This window comes from Heteronotia binoei, chromosome 21 (genome assembly GCF_032191835.1).
Source record: "Heteronotia binoei isolate CCM8104 ecotype False Entrance Well chromosome 21, APGP_CSIRO_Hbin_v1, whole genome shotgun sequence".
NCBI classification, from domain to species: domain Eukaryota; kingdom Metazoa; phylum Chordata; class Lepidosauria; order Squamata; family Gekkonidae; genus Heteronotia; species Heteronotia binoei.
This window is the reverse complement of record NC_083243.1, coordinates 181,037,337-181,060,942: the sequence shown is the minus strand read 5'-3', so window position 1 is coordinate 181,060,942 and position 23,606 is coordinate 181,037,337. Positions and strand designations below refer to the sequence as shown.

Genomic DNA, 23,606 nt, shown 5'->3' with positions numbered 1-23,606 from the left:
AATGTCTGCTGGCCACTCCATTATACTTTATGGAGATCAATTCCCACAGTGTATAATGGAGAATTAATCCATGGGTATCTGGGGCTCGGGGTGGGGGGCTGTTTTTTGAAGAAGCAGCAGCATAGATATGGACCTGGCTTGCGTGACCGAGACCTGGGTGCGGGATGGAGAGACGGTGGCTCTCTCCCAGATGGCGCCCCCGGGTTACTCGGTCTTTCACCAATCGCGGACAACTGGCCGGGGGGGAGGGGTGGCGCTATTCATACGGGAGGGTTACTCCTTTAGGGCTCTCCCGGCCCCAACGATCGATGGCTTGGAATGTGCCGGTCTGGCGTGGGAAGTGGGGGAGGGGTTGGCAATCTGGCTGATGTACCGTCCGCCTAACGCACCAGCCAGCGCCTTACCGGCCCTGATGGAGGCGGTGGCGGGCTGGGCGTTGGAGTTCCCAAGGCTTATGGTCTTGGGTGACTTCAACGTCCATGCAGACGACGCGGCCTCCAATCAGGCGCTGGACCTAGTGTCTTCCATGGCGACACTAGGACTCTCCCAATTTGTTACTACCCCCACGCATCAGGCCGGGCACATGTTAGACTTGATCTTTGCGTCCGGGATTTTGGTGGATGGTATCGCAGTAGAAGCGGTGCCATGGTCGGACCACCTAGCCCTCAAGGCTCGTATGGGTGCGCCTCCTCGACCCTGTATGGGCGGCGAGCCTATTTTGGCTCGCCCGCGGAGTCAGATGGACCCTGAGCGGTTCCAGAGGGCTCTGTGGGACCCCTGGCCCCCGAGCAACTCCCTTGATGACCTGGTAGACACCTGGCATGACAGGTTAACCAGGGCCATCAACGAAATTGCACCCCGGCGTCCTCTGCGCCCCCGAAGCAGGCTGGCTCCTTGGTATACCTCGGAGCTACGCCAGCTGAAACAGGGACTCAGACGACTAGAGAGGCAGTGGCGGCATACTCGTGACGAAGCGACGAGAACATCCTATAGAACGTTTATGAAGTCTTATGAGATGGCAGTCAAAGCCGCAAAGAAGGACTACTTTGCGGCTAGGATTGCATCTGCAAATTCGCGCCCAGCACAATTATTTAAGATAATTGAGAATTTGACCACTCTGCCCCAAGGCAGACCAAACATGAGAGAATTGGAAATAGGCTGTGAGGCTTTTGCGAATTTTTTTGCAGATAAAATCTCGTCGCTCCGCCAGGACTTTCCTGCCACATTGAATGCAGTAGATGAACTCGGGGCTCCGTGCCTGTCTTCTGATGTTATCTTGGATCACTTCGACGCACTTAGTCTTGGGGAAGTCGACGAAGTCCTCTCAACTGTACGCCCTACAACTTGTGACCTTGACCCATGCCCCTCCTGGCTAATTAAATCCTGCCAGAGGGAGCTTAGATATCCTATACGGGATATCATAAATAGATCCCTCTTGGAAGGGCAATTCCCAACATCTCTGAAAGAGGCCATGGTCCGCCCTCTCCTAAAAAAGAGTACAGCAGACCCGGCTGAATTGGCAAATTACCGACCGGTGTCGAACCTACCATTTTTAGGTAAGGTTATAGAGAGGGCAGTGGCGTTACAGTTGCAGAGTTTTTTGGATGACACTTCCGCCTTAGACCCTCACCAGTCCGGCTTCCGTCTGGGTCATGGGACGGAGACAGTGCTGGTCACCTTGGTGGATGACCTCCAGCGGCATCTGGATCGAGGCGGCGTGGCGGTGCTGATATTGTTGGATCTGTCGGCCGCATTTGATACGGTCGATCATCAGTTACTGGCCCGCTGACTTGCCGACGCAGGGATTGGGGGATTGGCCTTACAGTGGCTTTCCTCCTTCCTCGAAGGACTGGGACAAAGGGTGGCCATTGGGGGGGAGCGGTCCCGGAGGCACCCACTAGTATGTGGAGTGCCACAAGGGGCAGTTCTCTCCCCGATGTTATTTAACATCTATATGCGTCCCCTTGCCCAGATTGTCCGGAGGTTTGGGCTTGGGTGCCATCAATACGCCGATGACACCCAGCTCTATCTACTAATGGATGGCCGGCCTGGCTCCGTCCCAGAAAACCTGGACCTAGCATTGCAAGCCGTGGCAGGGTGGCTCAGACTGAGTGGGCTGAAGTTGAATCCAACGAAGACAGAGGTCCTGTGTCTGGGTCGCGGTGCTCTGGGAAGGGAAATCCCCTTGCCGGTCCTTGACGGGGTGCAGCTTAAGGCGGCACACAGGGTCAGGAGCCTGGGGGTTCTTCTGGAGCCTTCATTATCGATGGAGGCACAGATAGCGGCCGCTGCCAAGTCTGCGTTCTTTCATCTTTGACGGGCAAAGCAGTTGGCCCCCTTCCTGGAGCACCGTGACCTAGCAACGGTGATCCATGCTACGGTCACCTCGAGACTGGACTATTGCAACGCCCTCTACATGGGGCTGCCCTTGTGCCGAATTCGGCGGCTGCAGCTGGTGCAGAACGCGGTGGCTAGGCTGTTATTGGGGCTCCCAAGGTGGGAGCACATACAGCCGGGGCTGGGCGGGCTGCACTGGCTGCCAGTGGCATACCGAGTTCGCTACAAGGTGCTGGTTATTACCTTTAAAGCCCTATATGGCCGAGGACCTGCCTACCTGAAGGACCGTCTGTCCCCGTATGAGCCCCAGAGGGCACTGAGGTCATCCGGGAGAAACCAGTTGAATGTCCTTGGGCCAAGGGAGGCCAGACTGAAGGCCACCCGGGACCGGGCCTTCTCTATCACCGTCCCATTACTGTGGAATCAACTCCCTGAGGAGGTGAGGGCCCTATGATGTTTAGATGGATTCCGTAGGGCCTGTAAGACCCACCTTTTCAAGATGGCCTTCAACCAGTGACAAAACTAGAGGCTGCTGAAAACGCTTTGTTCTTTGAAACTTACTGATAACCTGTTATAACGCCTTATTGTTGACGCCTTATTATTATTGTTATGCTAATTTTAATAATGTGTAATTGTTTTAACTATGTTTTTATAACTATAACTGATGTAATATGTATTTTTATGTTGTGAGCCGCCCTGAGCCTGCTTCGGCGGGGAGGGCGGGATAGAAATAAAAAATGATTATTATTATTATTATAGCATCCAATGCCTCTCCTCAAAACGCCCACTAAGTTTCAAAAGGATTGGACCAGGCGGTCCAATTCTATGAGCCCCCAAAGAAGGCGTCCCTATCCTTCATTATTTCTAATTGAGGGAAGGCATTGAAAAGGTGTGTGGTCCCTTTAAATGTGATGGCCAGAATTCCCTTTGGAGTTCAGTTGTGCTTGCCACAACCTTGCTCTTGGCTCCAACCCCAATGTCTCCTGGCTCCACCCCCAAAGTCCCCAGATATTTCTTGAATTGGATCTGGCAACCCTAGCTCACACTCAAACAAATGCACATAGGAGGGGATGAGGCCAGTATTCTCAGGCCCACTTTCCCTTTATGCACTGTGCCTTCTACGCCAATATGCCCTGTGATCAATGTGTCCATCTCTCTTGGCCAGGATGCCAGTCTACAGATGGGACCTGTAGATCCACCAGAATTACAGCTCATCTCCACACTACAGAATTACAGTTCATCTCCAGACTTCTGTTCTCCTGGAGAAAATGAATGTTTTGGAGGGCAGACTCTCTGACATTGTACTCCACTGGGGTCCCTGCCCTCTTCAGGCTCCACCCCCATATCTCCAAAAGTTTCCAGACCTGGCTCTGCCAACCCTACTCCCCCATCCCCCACCAGTGGCCAGGAGAGACCTGTCAACTCTATTTTGCATACAAATGGGCCCCTGACAGCTGCAAGCTCTGAACAACTGTCCCTTTTGACCATTGGATAAAGCAGCCCTGCCTGTATCCACACTGCAGTATATTTTTCCCAGCTGGAAAAATACCAGATCTTCCCCTCTCAGTCTTCCCCAAACTATTGCTGACTGAATAATCCCACCGAGGAAATACTAATCAAGGGTTAAAGGGTATAACGGAAAAAACTTACCAGCTGTTTATTGAAGTTTTGCACGCACTGCTCAAATTGTTCGTCTTTTGTCTCATCAGCTTTGCCAAGCTTCTGAAGGACCTACGAACAAAAAAAGACAAAAAGAGGCTTTAGAATCGCAGATTCACAAGGTTTAAACATTAAATAAAAGACAGCAGAATTGGGGTGGGGAGGACTGCAGCTTCAGCATCCTTCTGTGGCAGGGCACGTGCTTTGCATCAGGGGTCATTTTGTAGAAAAAGAGGCGCCAGAGCTCATAAGAACATAAGAGAAGCCATGTTGGATCAGGGCAATGGCCCATCCAGTCCAACACTCTGTGTCACATAAGAACATAAGAGAAGCCATGTTGGATCAGGCCAATGGCCCATCCAGTCCACCACTCTGTGTCACATAATAACATAAGAGAAGCCATGTTGGATCAGGGCAATGGCCCATCCAGTCCAACACTCTGTGTCACGTAAGAACATAAGAGAAGCTATGTTGGATCAGGCCAATGGCCCATCCAGTCCAACACTCTGTGTCACATAAGAGAAGCCATGTTGGATCAGGCCAATGGCCCATCCAGTCCAACACTCTGTGTCACACAGTGGCCACAAAAATTATACACACACACACACACACTGTGACTAATAGCCACTGATGGACCTCTGCTCCATATTTTTATCTAACCCCCTTTTGAAGCTGGCTATGTTTGTAGCCGCCAGCACCTCCTGTGGCAGTGAATTCCACAGTTTAATCACCCTTTGGGTGAAGAAGGACTTCCTTTTATCCGTTCTAACCCGACTGCTCAGCAATTTCATCGAATGCCCACAAGTTCTTTTATTGTGAGAAAGGGAGAAAAGTACTTCTTTCTCTACTTTCTCCATCCCATGCATCATTGGCACAAGTTATTTGCATAACTCATTTGCATATGCCACACACCCCTAGCAGCACCAGAAGGTGGACTAAATTATATCAGCTCAGCATCTCCCTTAAAATGCTTCTTGAATTATAATTGTCATAATAAAACCTTACTCCCAGCATACTTTTTAAATTACTTTCTCCTATGTTTTAAATTGCTTTCTCCTATGTGGCCACAGTGGCATGATAAAGATTTCCATCTGTCTGCTTTATATGTTTTGGTTATTTTCTCATTTTTGTGTGTGTGGGGGGAGGGAAATATTAGCAAGTTTGTCAAATCTTAGAGTTCAGTAAAATTTTCACACGGGGGTTGAACAATGGAGCCCAGAAGCAAGTTGTTGTTGTTTTTTTTGGGGGGGGGGGCGTTTAAGAAAGGAAGAGCACAACAAAATTTAGAGATTCCGGAGCTCCACTCCTATGAACTCCTGCCCAAAATGAGTCCTGTTTTGCATCTGGAAGATCCCCAGAGTAATAGCTAAGGAGCACATTAAGTAGCCAGTCTGCTGAAACTAAGCAAACCTGGGTCTGACTGGGAGACCTCCAAGGGATTCTATATAGGCCTCCTTGAGTTTCATGATAAAAGGAAGGTGAGGTGTAAGTACAAGGAAGTAAAAGTCCCAGATATCTCCTGTTAAAGATTTCAAATAGTAGAACTGAGAAGACTCAAATTTTGGAGTTCCATGGCCTGTCAGAGTTTATGGTCCACCCAGCAAAGCACTTTTTGTAGGACTCTCTAAGGCAGTTCATATGCTGATATGCTATGGGGTGAAGGCAAATGAAATCTCTTTTGCCAGTTCACCTGAGCTTGGCAAATTTTGTTCTCCTACTAGTAGACAGGAACCCTCTGCTGATAAAGCAATACTAAATATAGAACCTTTCAGTAGTTCTCCATCCACTTAATTGTACAGTCAGGGAAAGGACAACAGCAGTCAGGGTAGAACAGTTTACCCACTCTAGGGCTCACCCTGTAAAACAAAGCTGGTGGGAAACTACATGGACTGCATTTCTCTGGTTCATTAATTTGTCCAGGTCTTCTTTGAGAGTTGACTGCATTTCTCTGGTTCATTAATTTGTCCAGGTCTTCTTTGAGAGTTGACTGCATTTCTCTGGTTCATTAATTTGTCCAGGTCTTCTTTGAGAGTTGACATGAATGCTTTGTTGATGGGCCTGCAGACTGATGTACCACTGTTAAATTTAGGGTTGCCAAGTCCAATTCAAGAAATATCTGGGGACTTTGGGGGTGGAGCCAAGATCAAGGCTGTGACAAGCATCATTGAACTCCAAAGGGAGTTCTGGACATCACATTTAAAGGGACGGCACACCTTTTTAATTCCTTCCTTCCATAGGAAATAATGGATAGGGGCACCTTCTTTTGGGGCTCATAGAATTGGACCCCCTGGTCCAATCTTTTTGAAACTTGGGGGGTATTTTGAGGAGAGGCACTAGATGCTATACTGAAAATTTGGTGCCTCTATCCCAAAAAACAGCCCCCCTCCAGAGCCCCAGATACCCATGGATCAATTCTTCATGATTTTCTATGGGAATAAATCTCCATAGGGAATAATAGAGTTCCCAGAAGACATTTCCCTCCCCTCCCCCCCGCTTTCTGACAACCCTGAAGCGAGGAAGCCATTTTGAAAAACCAGAACTTCACTCATTCATGTAGGTGCCTATGTGCATGCACAAGCACAGAACTTTTTTTAAAAACCACCAAACACGTGCCCTGTGGTTGAGGCATAGCAGAAGAAACCCAACTGTGCCTGAACAAAACAAAACAAAACAAAAAAACAAGCCACAATATAATAAACACTGTTCCAGCTTCTTACAGCATCTTTCCAAAGCCTTTGTAAATCAGTTTATGGGGAAAGCGGCAATCTGCGAAACGTGTTTTATTACAAGCTGGCAATCTCCTAAAGGACATTACCCTTTCAAGATGATCTATGGGAGTGGACTTACATTTGGATCTATGAACTGAGGGGCTTCTCTTTTCTTAAGGACTACGGATTTGCTGCTCCACCCCTGGCAGTATCTTTGTCTCCTGTATATCGAGTGTACCTTCTTCAAGTGTTTGAACGCTACAATTTGTGAAATTTATTTCCAATATAACTGGAACAGTGTTTATTATACTACAAACTTATTTTCATTTTGTTTGGGCACAGGTGGATTTATTCTGTTCTGCTTTCACTGTGCTGCCACTTTGTCTGCTCATTGCAGGAACGCACAGGAATGCAGTTCTGGCTGGCTTGCTGTCAGGGGGTGTGGTCTAATATACAAATGAGTTCATCTGTGCTTTTTCTACAAAAAAAAAGTCCTGTGCGAAACAATGGTGACATCAGGGGGTGTGGCCTTATATGCAAATGAGTTCCTACTGGGGGGTTTTTCTACAAAAAAAGCCCATGGGTTGAGGCATAGCAGGAGTCTGGACGCTCAGCCACAGAGTCAGCACGTGGTAAGGCAGGAAAGAGGGGAGCTCTCTGGTGAAGCCAAAAGGTCTAGAGTAAATTAGATCCATAGTACAGCAGGATAAGCTGCCTGTCTGATCACAACCAAAAATCCCATCCTGCTGATTTTATTGATTTACACTGTGTAATCCACCTGGAGTTTCAGTGAGAAAGGCAGACAAATAATGTATATAAATAAATACAGTTCCACATATCTGGGAGCTGAGGTCATGAGGGAGCATGGCTCTTTGGCAAGTTCACACTGGTGGCAAAACCAGATTTCCATCTGAGTAATGAATAAAACAGTCCTAGAAGAGTCCTGTTAGGCAGTTTTAGTTCTGCTGCTTAAAGCAGAGGTTCTCCATTAATAAAACAGCCCAAGTTTCCTTGAGTGTAAAAAAGACTTCTTAGGTAAGCAGTTTTGAATAGCTGCTACATGAGCCAACATCATTCTTTAACAATCCATTGGGAAGAACATTGGATGGGGAAAGTGTGAAGAATCAGACTTCTCCATTCACACACACACACACCCCACACACACACTGCAAAATTCCTGGGCTGGAATTCATATGCAGATTTCACACTGTCATTCTTGGGCTCCATGGGGACTGGATCTGGCTAGCTCACTACAGAAGTAATTATCTTCCTATATAAGTTTAGATATGCTAGTATTCTTACTTTGTCAGTTCATCGACTGCAGAGAGTGGTCTGTGTCCACTCTGATTGGATTTTCACTCAACTCAAACTTCCTTTCATCTGTATCTTCCAGTATGTGTTCCATTTTACCCAATACTTCATGCACCAAGTGAAGTCTGCTGTATCTTATGAAAGCCGATGTCACCTGATCTGTTTGTCTTTAAAGCAACACAAGATTCTTTTCAGATTTTCCTGCAAACCCAAGTTTGCAGAAAAACTCGTTTGGGGTACGTGTGCCCCCCATATGTGGACTTGGGAGCATGTTTGGGAATTAAGAATATAGATATTCATGCTGGGTATTGAATACGAAGTACACATTGTACTGGCTGTGCCTAAGGAACATTTTGAATGCCATACTTTAAGTTATCAAAGACACAAATTCTATACTATTGTCTTAAAGGAAAAAAATTGTATCCTTACTACTACTCCATCTAGGCTGTTCTACCGCCAGTTGGCAGGAAATATAGGGAAAACCCAGGGCCAGCTCACCCACTAGGCAAACTAGGTGGTTGTCTAAGGCGCCGGCAGGGCGGGCTGCCAAATTCAGCCTTCCCCCCTCCCCCCTAGGCAAATGCTTAGTTTGCCTACTCCCCAGCCTCCTCCTCCCTCCCCCCCACCAAGTCTATTTAAATGCCCGGAACCGGCACACTCCTAGCTATCTAAAGGCACCCCTCCCCCGCCGTTCAGCTGATCGACGGGTAAAACTGTGCAGTGCACCCTCAATGCCCAGGTAGACCAGCAGCAGTGGACCACAAAGCCTGAAAGGGTGGCCGCGGTGCTGCCTCCTCCCCACTTCCTTCCCATGCAGGAAGTAGGGAGGAGGCAGCGGCAGCACCATGGCTGCCCTTTCAGGCTTTGTGCTCTGCTGCTGCCGGCCTGCCCAGGCATTGACAGCATTCTACACAGTTTTACCCACCAATCAGCTGATCAGAATCAGCTGGGGGCAGAGAATGTGGAGAGGGGAATTTGGGGAGCAATTTCACCTGGAATCTATGGCAGATCATAGATTCTGCCTTCTAAATCTACCATTTTCTCCAAGGGAACCGGTACCAGTAGTCTAGAGATAAGTTATAATTCCAAGAGGACTCCAGGATCCACTTGTAGAACGACAACCCTAAAAAATGGAATCGCAGCAACCAACCCCAAACTAATACCCAATCACTAGTCATAGCTTTTCTTTAGTAACCACTGGCTAATCTAAATTTAGTGTCATGATAAAATTTTGCTGGTGTCATGCAAGCTTCAAATATTGCACAGCAGGAAGACTCAGCGGTAAAATGCTGCCAAATGGTGCAGCGTCTGGAAAGGAAGTAAAAGATCGGTTTGGTTAAGATATGCGCCACACACAGCCTATAGAAGAAATAGTCAAACTGTCAGTGGTTTGAGGTGGAATGGATGAGTAATGATGAAACAACGCAGGCCTAGGTCATCACAGGGGAGAGAAACAGGTCTTGGTTCAAAGCAGCCATCCAAGCTCTTTGAACACAGGTCTCCAATAATTGTTGACGGAACATGAATCTGAGAGCTGATGCTGGAAGGGATAGACTATCTCACACAGAAATCATGGGCAATCTCAAGTTCTCTGTATTATTAGCAGCTGAGATACCCAGTCTATGACAGGATAGCTATGTTCTTCCCAAAGTACAAAATATGAACAGCTGTTCTTTTAGGAGACACACCCAGGGCAAAAATATATCTCTGCATATGAAGTCTGACAGAGCTGTAGCTGTATGGTCCAGAGCGAAAATAAATGCATAGTTCATTAGCATATTTCATTAAGACAATACCCAGTACAGGTATGAGATCCTGTTCACATTCTGTTTCTCTGATAGAGGTTTTCCTGTTTATGGGAGAGGTCTGCTGAGTACCCCCTCCCCACTGCAGACCAATCATTTGATCCCAAATCAGTTCCTGATGCTCCAAAATTTCTGATGCTGCAACATCGCTGTGACGCTCTGGTATTTAGGCAAAAACCCTACTGTAAAACCAACTTCTACCATAGAGTTTTTGCCCAAAATCAAAGTGTTGCCCAGTTGTCACTGGTGTGATGACATCACTTTCTGTGTGATGCCAGTAACACAGAATCACAGAGTTGGAAGGGGCCTCCAGGGTCATCTAATCCAACCCCCTGCATAATGCAAAAAAATTCACAAATACCTCCCCCCCACACACACGCACACAAACCCAGTGACCCTTGGCCCATGCCCAGAAGATGGCAAAAAAAAACCTCCAGGATCTCTGGCAATACTAGCCTGGAGAAAATTGCTGCCTACCCCCCAAAGTGGTGAACAGCATTCCATGGGCATGTCAGAAAGGACCACAAGAATGAAGCACTGATGCAACCCTTCCTGTCCTCCCTCTGTTTATCTGCCTAAGGTCACAGAATCAGCATTGCTGCTAGATGGCCATCCAGCCCCTGTTTTATAAGCTCCAAAGAAGGAGAGCCCACCACCTCCCGAGGAAGCCTGATCCACTGAGGAACCGCACTAAGAGAGTTCTTCCTGATGTTTAGCCGATGACTCTTCTGATTTAATTTCAACCCGTTGGTTCTGGCCTGGGCCTTCCTCTTTCTCCTGGTAAGTTCCCCACCAGTCAGCTGATCAGCAGCTGGGGGGCAGGGACTGGTAGTAGGTGACCCCGCCTCCACCAGGAGGTCTGGCAGCCTTAAGAGAGCCAGTTTGGTGTAGTGGTTAAGTGGTGTAGTGGTGTAGTGGTTAAGTGTGCGGACTCTTATCTGGGAGAACCGGGTTTGATTCCCTACTCCTCCACTTGCACCTGCTGGAATGGCCTTGGGTCAGCCATAGCTCTGGCAGAGGTTGTCCTTGAAAGGGCAGCTGTTGTGAGAGCCCTCTCCAGCCCCACCCACCTCACAGGGTGTCTGTTGTGGGGGAGGAAGAGAGCCAGTTAGGTGCAGTGGTTAAGTGTGCGGACTCTTATCTGGGAGAACCGGGTTTGATTCCCTACTCCTCCACTTGCACCTGCTGGAATGACCTTGGGTCAGCCATAGCCCTGGCAGAGGTTGTCCTTGAAAGGGCAGCTGCTGTGAGAGCCCTCTCCAGCCCCACCCACCTCACAGGGTGTCTGTTGTGGGGGAGGGAGATAAAGGAGATTGTGAGCCGCTCTGAGACTCTTCGGAGTGGAGGGCGGGATATAAATCCAATATCTTCATCTACCTCACAGGGTGTCTGTTGTGGGGAAGGAAGGTAAAGGAGATTGTGAGCCGCTCTGAGCCTCTGTCCTTGAAAGGGCAGCTGCTGTGAGAGCCCTCTCCAGCCCCACCCACCGCACAGGGTGTCTGTTTTGGGGGAGGAAGGTCAAGGAGATTGTGAGCCGCTCTGAGACTCTTCGGAGTGGAGGGCAAGATATAAATCCAATATCTTCATCTACCTCACAGGGTGTCTGTTGTGGGGGGGAAGGTAAAGGAGATTGTGAGCCGCTCTGAGACTCTTTGGAGTGGAGGGCGGGATATAAATCCAATATCTTCTTCTTCTTAAGGAGGGGAGAACAATGTAAGCCTCTTTCAGTCCCCACTAGGGAGAAAAGCAAGGTATTAAATAAATCACCCGGCATGTACCAGATATAAGCAAAGAGCTCTCGGTGTAAAAACCAAACTGAATAGAAGTAAACCAATTTGGAATATTATGCAACGAGAAAGAAAATAAGATGTGTCAGAACATTTAACTGTCTAACTAAGCAAACAAAAAACCTGAACCTGCTAACACACCTTGTCATACTGCCACTAGGAGGGGGAAAGCTTGTTGGGTTTTCCTTGCAAAACTATAAAACTCATGGACTAAGGTGGATCTGTTCTAGAGTTGCCAATCCCCAGGTGGGGGCAGGGGATCCCCCGGTTTGGAGGCCCTCCCCCCGCTTCAGGGTCGTCAGAAAGCGGAGGGAGGAGAGGGAAATGTCTGCTGGGAACTCTGTTATTCCCTATGGAGATTTATTCCCATAGAAAATCATGGAGAATTGATCTGCGGGTATCTGGGGCTCTGGGGGGGGGGCTGTTTTTGAGGTAGAGGTGCAAAATTTTCAGTATAGCATCTAGTGCCTCTCCCCAAAATACCCGCCAAGTTTCAAAAAGATTGGACCAGGGGGTCCAATTCTATGAGCTCCAAAAGAAGGTGCCCCTATCCTTCATTATTTGCTATGGAAGGAAGGAATTGAAAAGGTGTGCCGTCCCTTTAAATGTGATAGCCAGAACTCCCTTTGGAGTTCAATGATGCTTGTCACAGCCTTGATCTTGGCTCCACCCCTAATGTCTCCTGGCTCCACCCCCAAAGTCTCCTGGCTCCACCCCCAAAGTCCCCAGATATTTCTTGAATTGGACTTGGCAACCCTAATCTGTTCGAATAGCGTGGATAAAAATCAATGATTTTTTTTATTTAAATTGGATTTTTTTTAGTTAAATCGGATTTTTATAATAAAATGCTTTTTGAGGAAAACATATTATCATCCAAAGGTTATTCCATCATGAAATAAGGATTAGTTTTTAATTCTCAAGCATAAGGCTGTATATTCATCCAATGTGTAATTTTTTGGGTAATAAATTCTATTAATCCATTCACAATGCCATGCTCTCCCAGAGGTTTCTCTAAGTTTACTGGGCGGTTTCTCTGTCTACAAGAAATTATCACAGAACACAGATGCTTGGTTTTGCAGTTCTCAAAACTGTAGTTTGTGCCTGCAGAGATCACATGCCTCTTCTATGCAGCAAAAATGTTATAAAATGAACAGAGTTGAGAAAAAAGACCTTCGCATTGTTCTACAAACCTATGTACACAGAATCAACCCCTTAAGTGCTAAGTTTCAAAAAGTTCAATGAATAGAAAAAGATGGCTTGGGGTGGAATAGATCTGAACGAGAGGAAACTTAAGTGTGAGGAGGGAGGGGCAAGCAATAAAAATGAATGTGAAACTTTTTGAGCAGAATACTCCACAAGACTTTTGATCTTTTGTGTGTATAACCTGACGTTTATCACATTATTCTTTCCCTGGAGGAGAAAACCTAAAATGGCAGCAGGCTATAAAAGGGAGTCTTTATGTAGAAAACTACTACTTAAATCGTCTTACTGACTAGTAAATCAAATCCACCCTGGTTCTAAGGCAACAATGTTCTTATATTCTTAAGACCAGACTGAAAATAACAAGGGAGCAGGCCTTCTCCACAATGGCTCCCCAATGGTGGAATCAACTACCAGAAAAGGTGCGAGCCCTGCAAAACCTAAATCAGTTTCGCAGGGCTTGCAAAACCACCCTCTATCAACTCGCGTTTAAGATGGAACCCGGAAATGACACCTAGCCATCTTATACATATATGGAACTGTGGCACTTTATTTTGTAGCTGTTAATAATCTTAATTGTTTATTTAATTGAATTGAATGTATTTAACTATTTTAATTGTCTTTTATTGTAATGACTGGATTTTAGTGTAATCATGGTGCAAACCATGTCATGTAAGCCGCTCTGAGCCCGCTTTGGTGGGGGAGGGCGGGATATAAGAATAAAATTATTATTATTATTATTATAAGACACAAGAAGAAACCTTGATCCTTGCCCAGTCTATCAGCTCATGGCAAATTTCTAAGTAAGTTTTGGGTACCGTTGCCATGATCAGGTCTTCTTGACAACCTTCTTGATCACCTATATTTCAACTTAGCTTGCAGAATTTTCCAGAGTTGGGATACAGGATGATCTTGGAAGGTCTGATGATCTTACAGGCTGGAAAACTAGGCTAAAACAAACCAAATGAATTTTAATTGCAATAAATGTGAAATTCTGCATTTGGGTAGGGAAAATCCAATGCATAATTATAGGATGGAGAAACCTTGCTTGAGCAGTAGCATATGCAGAAAGGATCTAGGGGTCTTAGTGGACCATACACTGAATGTGATTCAGCAGTGTGATGTGGTAACTAAAAAGGCAAGTGCAATTTTGGCCTTTATCAACAGTAGTATCCAGATCACACAAAGTGATGGTATCACTTTGCTCTGGTTTAGACCTCACTAGAGTATTGTGTCCAGTTTTGGGAACCACAATTTAAGAAGGACATGATGGAACATGTCCAGAGGAGGTAAACAAATATGGTGAGGGGTTTAGAGACCAAGTCCAATGAGGAAAGGTTGAAAGAGCTGAGTATGCTTAGCCAGGAGAGGAGAGGACTGAGAGGTAATATAACCATCTTCAAGTATTTGAAGGGCTGTCATACAGAGGATGGTGCTGAGTTGTTTTCTGCTGCCCTGGAAGGTTGGACCAGAACCCAACAGGTTGAAATTAAATCAGAAGAGTTTTTGATTAAACATTGGGCAGAACTATTAGAGTGGCTCCTCATTGGAACAGGCTTCCTCAGGAGGTGGTGGGCTCTCCTTCTTTGGAGGTTTACAAACAGAGGATAGATGGGCATCTAACAGCAATGCTGATTCTGTGAGCTTAGGGGGAGGTATTTGTGAATTTCCTGCATTGTGTAAGGGGTTGGACTAGATGACTCTGGAGGTCCCTTCCAACTCTATGATTCTACAATATATAAATAAGGCCACACTGGGTAAAAAGAACAGTGGTCAGTATAATGTGGTTCATCTATCAAATACCATTAATACCTTATTCATCAGGCCTGAAATTAAGCCACTAACTCATAAGTCTAGTTCAGCTGTTAAATTTCGATACTAAATTCCACATGCAATCCAACTATTCAACTATGGTTCAATCCAACTATTTTCATTATTTTGACTTGCGTTCTGTAAAATGTTACAGGTAGAATCAAAATCTGACTAGAATTAAAAATATTTTGTGGTTTATATCAGTGAATTCTCCATTTCATTTTCATACATTAAAAGTTAACCACAAGGCTACAAATATCTGAATTAACTATCAAAAATTCAAGATCGCTATAAAACCATGTATTTCACAATGAATACCCTAGAAGGAGAAGAAATTAAGAACTGCAGCTGGGAGAGTGACACAATATTCAGTATTGAACTGCCATGGAAAAGTACTTTTGTTGTTCCCCAATTTAAAGGGCAGTAGATTTTTAGTGTCACAGAATACAGGGGAAATCTCCTAATATCAATAGCAGTTTAAGAGTATCTCAGAATTGCTTTTTCCTGGGGGGAAACATCTAGTGCTCAGTACAAGAAATTATCTTTCTATTTTTTTTGAATATTAAATATGTGATAAAGAATACAATCTCCAGACACAGCACTTCTATTAAGTTTCTTAAGATGATGAAGAACAATTTTAGTTCTGGAATTTATAACCATAACTGGTTTCCTTTGTAAGTAGCAAAGATGATATTTGTATTCTCATTAGGGACTCAGCTGTTTTCTCTACCTAGGACAGTTTAAATAGCTTGGTTCCTGGTTATTGACATGGGGGGAAATAGGGTCAGAAGGCTTACTTCCTAACACTGGGGAGGCATGGAGCAGAAGACTATTCTCAAATCTTGTGTCAAATTGGTTTGCTAAATAAGGCACTGACATTTCCCTGAACCAACGACCGTCCCTCAGGGAAGCCTCAGTTACTAGGAGGGGTCAGGTTGCATCTAATTATAGTTTTTAACTATGGAGAGAATGGACAGAAGAGGATTGCAGGATGGTTCTGATGCTTCCTGCCCAGCTATCTTCCATGCTTCGTATGTGGGAGACCTTCTGGAGTGTTATTCTGACTACCGGTTGTCAACTCATAGTGTAAATTACCTCTGTCAGCAAAACACAGAAGATTGTTTCTGGCGCTTAATGCACACAAAAAAGGATGATGGGAAATCAGGGATGCCTAGAAGTCCTGCTCATTGACCAACTCTGGTCCCCACCCCACCCCCCAAAGCATGGAAGATGAACTTTTTAAAAAAGTTTGAACAGTTACATTACGTTGTCACTTTAAAATAAAGTGCCATCTCTCTTCCCCTTGTAACAACTCTCCGCTCATCTTCTCTCAGAAGTATGGTACCACCACCCCCTCCAAACACCTTTAATACAGGACTTGCCAACAGAATTCTGAAGTGTTGCTGCTGTACAGAATAATTCTACTTGCCAACAGAAACTGAAGTGTTGCTGCTGTACAGAATCTGACACCTTTCATCATTAGGGGTCTTGACTGCCAGGGTGGCATAGAAGTTAGCACTCCTGAGCAAGGCCTACCAGACCCAGGTTCTTACTGTGGAAGCTGACTGGTGACCGGACCAGTCACAGACTTTCAGCTTAACCTACTTAATCTACTTTAAAAGGGGGAGAAGAAGAAGAAGAAGAAGAATTGCAGATTTATACCCCGCCCTTCTCTCTGAATCAGAGGCTCAGAGCAGCTTACAATCTCCCATGTCTTCTCCTCCCACAACAGACACCCTGTGAGGTGGGTGGGGCTGAAAGGACTCTCATAGCAGCTGCCCTTTCAAGGACAACCTCTGCCCAAGGCCAATCCAGCAGGTGTAAGTGGAGGAGTGGGGAATCAAACCTGGTTCTCCCAGATAAGAGTCCATACACTTAACCACTACACCAAACTGGTGTAGTTTGAGAATGATGTAAGCTGTAGAAGAGAATGATGTAAGCTGCTTTGGTCCTCACTGCAGAGAAAGACTGCACTTTTCCTTCATAGAGGCTGCAGGGAGGGGGGAGGAGAGGAAAAGATGAAGACAGAGAGGAGGATAAAGGTAGGCTGATAATTCTTCCTTCTCTCCATTCTGGGCCTGTTTCAGGGCTTTAAGCCACCACAGACATGGGGACACACACACACACATGGGGGGGGGGGGCGGGGAGCCCGAATCTGTTTCAGCTGTGGGGTGAGTGGGAAGATAGCAAGAGTGGAGGGGTGAGTGAAAGCCAAGAGTTGGGGGCAGGTAGGGAGATAGCAAGAGTGCGGGGTGAGTGAAGGCCAATGGTTGGTGGGTGGGAAGACAGTAATAATAATAATATTTAATTTATATCTCGCCCTCCACGCCGAAGCAGGCTCAGGGCGGCTCACAACATAAAAACTTCAACAATTGAAACAATGCATATTATAAATCATACATACATATTATAAATCATATATTATAAATCAAATATTATAAATCATACATTAAAACCATCTAAGTTGATTTGGTGCTAAAATCTTGATGTTACACATCTTACAGTTTTTCCACCTTACAGTGAGTGAATGTCATGGATGGGGAGTAGTGAAGTGCCAAGAGTGTGGGGGTAGTTGAGAGGAAGAAGTGTTTTTTGGGGATGGTAGTTGGTGGGGAGGTGAGAAGATACCAAGGATGGAGGGGAATGAATGACTTAATTTGGGTGGGTAAGTAGGCAGCAAGGGTAGGAGCATTCGCCCAGAGCCTCTTTCTAGAGACCGTTTTATTTTTCCTCACAACAGGCCTTATTCCTAGTCTATAATATTTCTAAGACATTTCAATGTATTTTCTCTCCCCATTATTTCACTTCCACACATATTTCTGAATCAAGGTTTGCATTTGTGTTTCTTAAGAACCCCAGCTATGGAGAACCTAGGCAGTATTATAAAAAGCAGAGACATCATCCTGCCAACAAAAGTCCGTATAGTCAAAGCGATGGTATTCCCAGTAGTAATGTATAGCTGTGAGAGTTGGACCATAAGGAAAGCCGAGCGCAGAAGAATAGATGCTTTTGAGCTGTGGTGCTGGAGAAGAATCTTGAGAGTCCCTTGGACTGCAAGAAGATCAAATCAATCAGTCCTAAGGGAAATCAACCCTGACTGTTCCCTGGAAGGTCAGATGCTGTAACTCAAATACTTTGGCCACCAAATGAGAAGGGAGCACTCACTGGAGAAGACACTGACGCTGGGAAAGACAAAAGGCAAAAGAAGAAGGGGACGGCAAAAGATGAGATGGCTGGACGGCGTTACTGATGCAACTCACACGAATTTGAGCAGACTTCAGAGGATGGTAGAAGACAGGAGGGCCTGGCGTGACTTTGTCCATGGGGGGTCACAAAGAGTCGGACTCGACTGCGTGACTGAACGACGACAACAAGAGCCCCAGAGAGCCACCGGAACCCCAGAATCTCTTCACTTCCTGTCTTCCTACAGTAGGCCAATTCTCACTCACTTCTCTTCTCCCTCAAGTTTTCAAGTTCTCAGATAACAGGCTCAATTTAAAGCTCAGCAGGTTTTATTTTTGACCACACTGGGAAACAGCTTGATGACCACGCTCGGGTATGAAGTCCTGTTTGCTCAGTTCTGGGTTCGAAGGGTCGCGACAGATGCTGAATATATTACATACAAGTGGGCAAGAGCCGTCACTGCCGGATGAGCTGGGATGAGGCACAACAGTGAGCTTTGCCACCGCAACTCAATAGGAGCTCTGTTGAAATATTTCAGTGTAGCTTCTCTTTATCCCTGCTGTTTCACTGAGCACGTTCATTATGGTTATTTTTAAAGTATTCCATAGAAACAATAGCAGAAAGATTCTTTGAATTCACACCAACAAGAGTTGAGAAGCTTCCTGGGACAGCTTTCAAATGTGAATCTCTCTCTCTCTCTCTCACACACACACACACACACACACCCCTCTGAAAGAAATGTTTTCAGCACATTTAGAAATTAGAGGATGGGCGTGGAATTCATCCTAATACATGCACTGGATGAAACAAGCTCTAGTTCATTTATATTATAGTAAGTCTTTAACATAGGGTTGCCCATCCCCAGGTGGGGGCAGGGGATCCCTCGGTTTGGAGGCCCTCCCCCCGCTTCAGGGTCGTCAGAAAGCGGGGGGAGGGGAGGGAAATGTCTGCTGGGAACTCTATTATTCCCTAGGGAGATTTATTCCCATAGAAAATCATGGAGAATTGATCCGTGGGTATCTGGGGCTCGGGGGGAGCTGATTTTTGGGATAGAGGCACCGAATTTGCAGTATAGCATCTAATGCCTCTCCCCAAAATACCCCCCAAGTTTCAAAAAAATTGGACCAGGGGGTCCAATTCTATGAGCCTCAAAAGAAGGTGCCCCTATCCTTCATTATTTCCTGTGGAAGGAAGGAATTGAAAAGCTGTGCTGTCCCTTTAAATGTGAGGGCCAGAACTCCCTTTGGAGTTCAGTTATGCTTGTCACAGCCTTGATCTTGGCTCCACCCCCAAAGTCTCCTGGCTCCACCCCCAAAGTCCCCAGATATTTATTGAATTGGACTTGGCAAGCCTACTTTAACATGATGCAAGAGCCCTTTTGCTGCAATAGACCAATACAGGGACGCAAACGCTTGGTCACCACAGGAAGGAGCACAGCTCAAGTCTCTCGCTCAACAGTTTGAAAGGCTGCAACATTTTTTTTTTTTAGTCCAAGTCCTTGCTAATATGCCACAATTACTATGTCTCCCAGATTTATAGAACTACCAGGAACGTACCAAGAACTTATAGCAGTCAGAAGAAACTGCAGCATTTCTTGATGTGGTTGCAGAAAATACTTAAACCCTATAGCTAAAACTATTGTAAAAACTAAAAAAAAAAAAGCCCCACCAAACCACATAATATCTTTTTGTTAGAATCAATCAAAATATCACAAAATAGTAATCAATCTCCTGTGTTGCTAAGACTCAGCAGCAGAGGAAGGCATTCAGCTTCTCACAGCAGCAAGAATATTACAGGGTAATATTTTAGCCCTATGAAACGTTCACATATCTTGGCATCAGGGTCGATAAGCATAATCAGAAGCACACTGAGTAAAGAACTCTAGCTCACAGATGTGCCAGGATGACTAAACAAACAGTGATGTTGTATCATGCTGTACTGAAATGAACTTGATTTCTCTCTCCACCTCTAAATCTGATGTAAGCTAGAGATGCTCTAGCATCTTGATGGACAGTACACGACGGCACGAAATGTCCTCAGCTCTGCTATAATATCTTATATAAGAGGGAAGGAATATCCACAGTGTTTTATAATAGTATTTTCAGTTTGCATTCATGCCCAAGACTCAAAAGATACAGTGTCTTCCCAAGAAATAAGAGTTTCCAGAATCTCTTTATTCAGGATCTGTGTTTAATTGCTGTTTTTGATCACACAGAACAGTTAACAACATCTGTTGTGGGCTTTCTTTTGCCATCTTTGTCATTCAGACACACATCCCTCGAGTATTTACACCTACCCCTTGACCATGCCCAGATTAGGTACGTGTGGTCTTTGATGCATCCTTGATGTTTTCTGAAGAGCGGTCATCAGTCATATAGTACTGAATCATTACTACTTGTGAACAATGGGAAGCCAAGAGATAAAACAAAATGATGTATATGTTAACGTTCTACTAGGTAGAGTCACAGTGCTACCCATCATCTTTGCTACTTTTACAATATCATCCCAAGAGCCCATTAACTAGGGTTGCCAATCCCCAGGTGGGGGCAGGGGATCCCCCGGTTTGGAGCCCCCCCCCCCCACTTCAGGGTCATCAGAAATCAGGGGGAGGGGAGGGAAATGTCTGCTGAGAACTCTGTTATTCCCTAGGGAGATTTATTCCCATAGAAAATCATGGAGAATTGATCCACGGGTATCTGAGGCTCTGGAGGGGCTGTTTTTTCGGGTAGAAGCACCACATTTCCAGTATAGCATCTAGTGCCTCTCCCCAAAATACCCTCCAAGTTTCAAAAAGATTGGACCAGGAGGTCCAATTCTATGAGCCCCAAAAGAAGGTGCCCCTATCCTTCATTATTTCCTATGGAAGGAAGGCATTGAAAAGGTGCGCCGTCCGTTTAAATGTGATGGCCAGAACTCCCTTTGGAGTTCAATGATGCTTGTCACAACCTGGCTCCACCCCTAATGTCTCCTGGCTCCACCCCCAAAGTCCCCAGATATTTCTTGAATTGGACTTGGCAACCCTACCATTAACTATGCAATAATGGATCGTTGTATCACAACAGTCAGAGTTCTAACATTAAATAGCACCTAAGCCATCTACATGAAGCCAAAGCCCCCTTAAAAATGTGATGACGTATACGGAGTCAGACAATCAGTCTAGCACAATACTTTAAATTCCAGTCGATGACCGCTCTCTAAGCTCTCAGGCAACTGTGTCCACTGGCCCTGTTCCTCAATATTCTTTCTAACTGGATAAGTCAATAATTAAACTTGAACACACATGAAGCCACTAGATTCCACTCAAGAAATATCTGGGGACTCGGGGAGGGGTGGAGCCAGGAGCAAGGGTGTGACAAGCATGATTGCACTCCGAAGGACCACAGACCCACAAATGCCTTCCCTCTATTGGAAATAATGAAGGATAGGGGCATCTTCTTTTGGGGCTCATGGAACCCCTGAAAACCTGGTGCCTCTGCCTCAAAAAACAGCCCCCTAGGGCCCCAGATACCCACAAATCAGTCTTCATAGGGTATAATGGAGTGCCCAGCAGATATTTCCCTCTTTTTGATGACCTTGAAGCAGGGGGAAGGCCTCCAAACTGGGGAATCCCCTACTCCCACCTGGGGATTGGTCACACTATGTCACTGTGACTTGTGTCCAAGCCTAGTTCCCCACCCCCCAGAACATTTATGATAAGGTAAAGGGCCAATCCACCCCTGCCTGGTTCATATTCAAACTAAATAGGCCATTTTGACATGCAGCAAGGAAGCATAAACACATATGCTCATCACCGGGCATGATTCAGCTCACCTATTCCTCAAAAAGGGGAAGGGGGAGAGACGATGTATAAAATATGTATACTGCATATTTTATGGTAGGTGTGATGGAGGCATTTGAGTTTCATGTTCCCTACCACATAAAGAGCCACTAAAGTGCGAGCCAGCCCAAAGCGATTAAATCTGGCTAAGAAAAACGCATGGTTTCCTTCTCTGTCATTTACCCCACTTTTTATAACCTTCCTCCATCAACTTTGAAAAACAGGTGGCAAATAATGGCCTCACCAGGCATTGTTCCATCAACTGCCCTTTAAAGTTCTATATAAAAAGTCATATGACTTCACCAAATGTGAATACCCTGGTGAAGGTATTTGGCAGTCAGTTTGGTAGGTGCCCCCATCTAGTACCAAGTGTAAATCCTTAAGAGGATTGTGATAGATGTTTCTCAAAGGCTCAATGACTTAGTAAAGCCTTACAAAGAACACAACACTATTTAAAATGATACCATGCTTCCTCAATATAGCTCCCATGGAGAGTAACAACCCTACAATTGATTTATTTGACCTGAGGTTCTCATTCTTGCTTGCTGGCTTTGCAAAGTTCTCCTTTTCATCCCTTCTTGGACAACAGGGAGAACTTCAGAGGATTCTACTTCAAGGGAAGTATTACTATTTACAGGATGCTACTATGGAGTGAAAGCTTAAAGGGAAATCCCAGGTGATTCCCAGGAGCTCAGTAAGGAAAAAGGTGCCTTCCTCCTCCAGATCACAGCTCCAGAACTAGACAATGTAAAAAGGTTATTTTCCACTTGATGATCATTCTTTGGGTGGTTGTCCATGAAAACACTGGGGCTCAATAATTAAAAATCAGGCAACTGACATTTTAGAATAGTCACACCAAACACAGTCATGGAAGCTAAAGATATTTGAATGTGAGGTGTTAGTAACTGAGGAACCAAGAAGGGTATTTAGGTCAGAATTCCAACTCTCCTTCACCTTATTTCACAGTGCCAGTCCCCACTCCTCCACTTGCACCTGCTAGCATGGCCTTGGGTCAGCCATAGCTCTGGCAGAGGTTGTCCTTGAAAGGGCAGCTGCTGTGAGAGCCCTCTCCAGCCCCACCCACCTCACAGGGTGTCTGTTGTGGGGGAGGAAGGGAAAGGAGATTGTGAGCCGCTCTGAGACTCTTCGGAGTGGAGGGTGGGATATAAATCCAGTATCTTCATCTACCTCACAGGGTGTCTGTTGTGGGGGAGGATGGTAAAGGAGATTGTGAGCCGCTCTGGGACTCTTCAGAGTGGAGGGCGGGATGTAAATCCAATATCTTCTTCTTCAAATCCAGCTCTGAACAGTAAGATTTATTTCCTGTTAGAAATTTATCTTTGTCATAGATACAGATTCTGTTTGTCCTCCTTTGATTTGTGAATTAAAAACACTGCATATAATCAACATCTAAAATTGGTCTATCGAAAGTTGCTCTGATTGTAAATGTCATATGGCCTAAACTACAGCTAGGAAGACAGTGGATATGTCGCTGTCAGTCAAATCCCCAGCAGAGTTGTGTCAGCATACTGGACACCATTGTCAGCTGTTGTCTTTAGAGCCAAGTGTCTATTCTGGTTCTATCTTGGTCCTTTCTGTCATCAGTAATAACCACAGGATCGTCACTTGCCATTAACATGTCCACTCCCTGATGTCCCTGCATGCACAGAGCAGAAGATGAAGATAAGAAGATATTGGATTTATATCCCGCCCTCCACTCCAAAGAGTCTCAGAGCGGCTCACAATCTCCTTTACCTTCCTCCCCCACAACAGACACCCTGTGAGGTGGGTGGGGCTGGAGAGAGCTCTCACAGCAGCTGCCCTTTCAAGGACAACCTCTGCCAGAGCTATGGCTGACCCAAGGCCATTCCAGCAGGTGCAAGTGGAAGCGTGGGGAATCAAACCCGGTTCTCCCAGATAAGAGTCCGCACACTTAACCACTACACCAAACTGGCTCTCCGTGGCTGGAAAATGGGGAAGTTGTCAA

The 23,606-nt window shown here is 45.6% G+C and overlaps 1 protein-coding gene across 15 annotated transcripts in view; it reads right to left on the bottom strand.

Moving 5' to 3' along the window:
* Positions 1 to 23,606, bottom strand: part of BIN1 (bridging integrator 1) — a 188,109-nt gene that overhangs the window by 108,484 nt on the left and 56,019 nt on the right. For all 15 annotated transcript variants that reach the window (XM_060263260.1, XM_060263262.1, XM_060263265.1 and 12 more), the window contains exon 2: positions 3,988 to 4,068. In XM_060263260.1, coding sequence (XP_060119243.1) covers positions 3,988 to 4,068 — 81 coding nt within the window. The remainder of the gene's footprint in view (positions 1 to 3,987; positions 4,069 to 23,606) is intronic.